Source organism: Corythoichthys intestinalis, chromosome 3 (genome assembly GCF_030265065.1).
Source record: "Corythoichthys intestinalis isolate RoL2023-P3 chromosome 3, ASM3026506v1, whole genome shotgun sequence".
NCBI lineage: Eukaryota > Metazoa > Chordata > Actinopteri > Syngnathiformes > Syngnathidae > Corythoichthys > Corythoichthys intestinalis.
This window is the reverse complement of record NC_080397.1, coordinates 11,821,483-11,827,482: the sequence shown is the minus strand read 5'-3', so window position 1 is coordinate 11,827,482 and position 6,000 is coordinate 11,821,483. Positions and strand designations below refer to the sequence as shown.

At 38.2% G+C, this 6,000-nt stretch overlaps 1 protein-coding gene across 2 annotated transcripts in view; it reads right to left on the bottom strand.

Annotated features, from left to right (window-relative positions):
• abhd17b (abhydrolase domain containing 17B, depalmitoylase) overlaps positions 1-6,000 on the bottom strand; it is a 29,014-nt gene continuing 23,014 nt past the window's right edge. For both annotated transcript variants that reach the window (XM_057832067.1, XM_057832068.1), the window contains exons 4-5: positions 4,093-4,300; positions 1-4,006 (exon numbers count right to left, since the gene is read on the bottom strand). In XM_057832067.1, coding sequence (XP_057688050.1) covers positions 3,965-4,006; positions 4,093-4,300 — 250 coding nt within the window. In that variant the 3' untranslated portion in view covers positions 1-3,964. The remainder of the gene's footprint in view (positions 4,007-4,092; positions 4,301-6,000) is intronic.

The window sequence follows — 6,000 nt, the reverse complement described above, 5'->3', positions numbered from 1 at the left end:
TTCTTCTAAATGAACATTTTATTTTCGCTATCCACATTTGAGTCGCTGAAGTTAATATTGTCATTACAGTTTGAGTTCCATTCGTATCGAAATATGTGGTACCCCAAAAAAAAAAATCAGAGCAGTATAAAACATTGAGGACTGTACCTTGATCTGACATCAAATCCAGTATAAGAGATGGCAACTGCTTTTTAGAGGAACAAAAAGCACAGGCATAATATATTCCTATATACAAAGTGCACAAAGGTGTCATCTTAAACAGAAAAAAATGAATGGTACTTTTTTCAAAGGAAAAACACAGGACCAATCAGTCGATGTGATGCTACCACACACAGCCTCAATACGGTCCAACGTCATACATTACGGCTTGTAGACCAAAAACAAGGAGGGAATGACATTGTGTGAACATTGACATTTGCTTATCTCATCTCTGATAGTAAATAGAGTCATTAGTACATTGAAATGGCTTCACTCAGCAATAAAAGGGCAAGTAAACCATCAACAATGGACCCAGAAATGGCATGCAGGCAAGCGAGTGAAAGGAAAATGAGGGCCTTTTAACGCCGAGCTATGACGTTATAATCTGTGGACTGTATTTTTAGAACTATAAGTCACTTTTTTTCCCTCCTCCATAGTTCAGATTGTCCTGTGGCTTCCACTCAAGTTTGAATGTATCCATTACAACGTCAAAGTTAATAGGTTTTAAATGGTATTTCACTCTGACTGACATGTTCAAGAAGGAATGTGTTCTGCAGTGTACGCATTGTGTAGCTGAGTGATCATGTTAACATTTTACATTAGCATATTGCAAGCCTACTAAGCCTATTGTTCTTTATCCATTTGTTTTTAAACATTTATAGGGCAAATGATAATTTTTTGGCAATTAAAAAAAAACTATGAAAGAACTTAAAGACCTGGCAGCCACATACTATACGTGGAAATTACCTTTTGGGTCATGTAGGCCACAATATTAACATTTGGTGTTCAAGTGTGGCCTATATGACCCAAAATGGGACATCCGGTTACCTGGACACCAGGTCTTAATTATTATCTGGTGGCCGATCATGTCGGCTAATAAAAGCATTTAAAATGATTTCGGATAATATTGACATCGGCATTTCGCGAACGGTTTTGGGCCTATATGCATGTTGTTTCCTTAAAAATGAATGTACAAGCCTTCTGCCTTTGTACAAGGTTTGTCACAGCTTAGTACGTCAGTTATACTTTTTTACCATTAGACATTTCTAAACTAAGAAGCTTGGGATTTTGTTATGTAAGCAGACAAAGCATGGTGCAAGTATTAAATGAACAATAAAATATTGAAAAATAATGAATTACATAGACTTCATAATGTCTTGACACGACACATTCCTCATTCATTGCCATCCAACACACCGCTTCATTAGCAGTCGGTCACATGCAGCGATCTAACGCCGGATTTAGGTTGAAAAAGTACGAAAGCTGTACTGCATACAAACAGGAAGGATTGTTTCAGGAGTGATTTTTTCGAGGATCCAAGGTAATTATTATATTTTTCGTACCTTGCATGCATTTTGAAATGTTGAGAAAAAAATTAATGGGAGAAATTAGCCGCTACAGCATTGGCATTATACTTCGCAATATTTATGTAAAATACATGCTTCCTGCACGTTTTTTTTTTCCTTTTGACCAAGAATTGACTCTTTTACATGTATATCTATAAAGAATTCAGGGATTTTGCATTTATTCACAAGAATTTTAAACGGAAAAAGCTCTTTGTTTACATATGGCTGCCGCTAATTTCCTTACTGACTAGCCTCATAGTTCGCAATATTTATGTTGAAAAAAAAAAAAAAATGCTACCGGCACAGTTTTTTGCTTTTAACCAAGAATCGGGACTTTTATGTCCATATCAATAAAGAAAGAATTCAGGGATTTAAGCATTCATTCACAAGAATTTTCAACGGAAAAAGCTCTTTGTTTACATATGGCGGCCGCTAATTTCCTGACTAGCCTCATAGTTCGCAATATTTACAGAAAATAAATGCTACCTGCATGTTGTTTTTGCTTTTAACCAAGAATCGAGACGGTCTTGTGTCCATATCTATAAAGAATTCAGGGATTTAAGCATTTATTCACAAGAACTTTCATCGGAATAAGCTATTTGTCTGTGTTTCCACTTGGTCAGCTTTGACGGAGATGGGGCTGATTCATAGGGGGCCTGTGTCCCGTCAATACATTATGAAGTCTGTGTGAATTACAAACTTATTACATATAACTACTGCGTTACCAGAAACAAATAGTCACCACAAAAACTATAAAAGTAATAAAATACAAAAATCTGCGCAAAAGCATATTGCAGCTTGGGAATTGTCATTTAATTGGCATGTCCAATGATTGCCTGCCTGCCTTGATCGTCATCCCCTAGTGGTTCTTTGGGGTGATTACTGTATACATAATGTAATTTTGAATGATTCCTTTTATTTATTCATGGACATTTTTGTGGCTCATTTCAATTTATATTATTTATATGGGACATTCATTTTATATACAGTGGGGAGAACAAGTATTTGATACACTGCCAATGGGAAAACCCATTGACAGTGTATCAAATACTTGTTCTCCCCACTGTAACTTCAGTTGAGGTTTGCTTATTTATCACAATGTTTATTTTATTCTGCCTTTGCACAGGTGCTGGTCACGGCTTAGCACAGCAGTTATGCTTATTGACCATTAGATGTTTCCAAACCAAGATGCTTGGGATTTTTTATGTGAGCATTATCGTTATTTACGCCTCCAGTGGGGCATCACAATGCAATTAGCAATAACACGTTAAGTACCCAACCGTGTCGGTTTGATATCTGAATCAGATTACTGGACAACTCTATTTTTATAAATCAAATATTCGTTTATTTGACCCTCCCAATCAATATGAATTGGACGTCTAGCTTCGTCAATGGCGGCTAACTACTTACATAATAGCCCTATAAAAGGTTAAAACTTCAAACTCAAGATGAACTGTCTGTTGTTGGTCTCAGTTTCTGTAAAATAAACTCAATTCATAATGGAGGAGGACATGTTTTTTTGTTCTTCGTGAAACATTTGACTGCTGCGACTGATACTCTGAAAAATACGGTACACACATGGCGAGTTAGTAAGTGTGGTCAAAAAAAATAGTTAATCTATAATCTTCCTGAACTGAAAATAAATAAGGACTCCAGGCACCAATCTCGGCCTGGATGGGCATTAGCGGTATACATCTTTAACATATTCAAAAAGTTTTTTTTTTTTTTTTTAAATAGATATACAAGCAATATCTTCAATATAAGCTGTAGCTATGGATTCTCGAAGACGCTAAAAGTTAACAAAAGAGAATGAGGAATCATCTTGACACGTTCTTCTCAAGAGACAATTCTTTGAAACTGACGTCTGCATAGTGATGCTAATCTGAGAATAACGACATTGCATGATCAAATTACAAGCGAGATCTGAGGAGGCAACACGATAAAGTGTAGAGCCCGTCTCGTTGCGATATATTCTACTAAACATTTGGCAACACCGATCAGCACAGCAGTTTGTCTCACAGTTCTTCAGTGACAATTGATATGTGCAAATATCCTGTATACATACTGCAATGATACAAAATAAAAAGTCAACATGAGTTGGATTGGAGAGTGCCTTCCAGTTTGGATCAAGGCTGTTAGTGAGAATGTCAGCACCCTTGCAGCCTGCTCAGAGGTCTCCTTTGACAAGTGAGGACGGCATCCTTTGTAAAAGGCAGCAAAAAATGTCACACAGGATCCACTTCACGCATTATGTCGTCTACTTCCTCTTGCATTCGCATACCGTAGCATTGTGCAATTGCGCAACATGTTAAAAAAAAGTCCAAACAGGAAAAACAATAAATTTGTGTATTCAAAGTTCACAGTTGCAGCAGAATGGACCGGCGTGAAGTGGAGCTCCAAGTAGGAGAGGTGGTTTATCATCAAAATTTTACCACCGGCACTTCCGCAGAGGCAAACTGCGCCTGCAACCCAGTGAAAACCAGAGGAATTGAACAAAAGCAACCACCGACGGGACTCTCCACAAATTTTTCTTCTTCTACAAGTTCACCAGCTCGTGCGCGACGAACTGCTTGAGTCTCTCTAGGTACTGTCCGTAGAGTTCCACGTCGTTGTGTCCTGCTCCTTCCACCCACAGCGGCTCTACGGGGCGCTGGCAGCGCTCGTACAGTGCCAGTCCGTGGGAGAAGTCGATGACCTCATCATCCGTGCCATGGATCACCAGCACCGGCGAAGTCACTTTGGCAATCTTGTCGATGCTTCGGAAACAAACAAAGATCAATAGGGCTCCCCAAAAAATACAATTTTCACAATTGACTAATCGCCGATTATTTTTGCCATGAGTCGACTCATTTGATCATATACAACCCTTAGCAAAAAGTATGGAATCACCAGTCTCGGACGAACACTCACTCAGACATTTTATTATGTAGAACAAACTCAGATAAAAAGCTTGAAAAAATAATGAATTAGTTCAAAAGTGCAACTTGGCATCCAGAAACACTAAAAGAAATGAATAAAAAACATTGTGGTGGTCAGTAAATGTTACTTTTATAGACCAAGTGCAGAGAAATAAATATAAAATCACTCCTTTCTAAGGAAAAAATAGATGGAATCATGAGAAACAACCAAAGAAATAACAATCAAAACTCTCAAAAATCTCTCGTATTTAGTTGCACCACCTCTGGCATTTATGACAGCTTGCAGTCTCTGAGGCATGGACTTGATGAGTGACAAACAGTATTCTTCATCAATTTGGTGCTAACTCTCTTTGATTGCATTTGCCAGATCATCCTTGCAGGTCAGAGCCTTGCTGTGGACCATTTTTTTCACCAGAGGTTTTCAATAGGGTTGAGATTATTTGCAGGCCATGATATTGACTGGATTAGTCTTTCTCCAAGGAATGCTTTAACAGTTTTAGCTCTGTGGCATGATGCATTGTCATCTTGGAAAATGATTTCATTATCCCCAAACATATTTTTAATTGAAGGATAAGAAGGCAGTCTAAAACTGTAAACATGTGCACCACAGCCATCTCCCCAGTGCCTATGCCTGACATGCAGCCCCATATCATCGAGTACTGAGGAAATCTTGATGCAGGCATGAAAATGGGTCAGGGGTTAAAAAGGTGAGAAAGGTGTGGAGGAAATATGTTCCGGCGTTCTGCCAAAATGTCCGCCGTCGGCAAAACGTCCTACATGTGGCAAATTTGACCATTTTAATTTTTCACATAAGGCTTAATATTCGAGTTAACGGGGGTTTAATTAGTTGAAGGAGTTGATTTCAACCACCATTGACTCGCGCTAGCTTAGCCACTCCGGAGCCCTGAAACTAACAAATAACTGTCAAACTGCATAGAATTTGTTCAAATCAACTCCAACGACTAATTAAACCCCGGCTAACTCAAAGATTAAGCCTAATGTAAAAAAATTCTGAACTTCCCCTTTAAAATAAAGACCATTGAATATGGCCATTAAAATGTTGTCTATAAAAGTTTTAGAGCAATAAAACAAACAACAAAAATGAATAAAATGAACAGGAATCCTTCAAAGTATTTCATAATGGGTCCAAATTATTTTTCGAACAGATCATGTGACTATAGAACCTTAGAGACAGCCGTTTGCATTGCTTAGCCAAAACTACAGCTGAGGAGGCAAGATGGATATTTAGAATTTCTTTAAACCTAAGCTTTCAAAACCTTCAACAACAACTGAGCTTGAACCGAGGATTGAGCACGAGCAGTATCAAAAAGTCCTGGCTGTCGTATTACCTGCTGTGCTGTTATTCCAAGTGGTGCTTGAATTGGATGCTTATAGCGGTCGACAGTCTTTTTGAGCCAGCGCAAAATTTGCAGCGCACGAAGATATTTTTGTTATCTTTACTGGACAAAAATGTGAAGCAATGGCTGTGTTTTCAGTGTGCAAATGCAGCCGTTTGTAGTATATCTCCTGCCTATTTC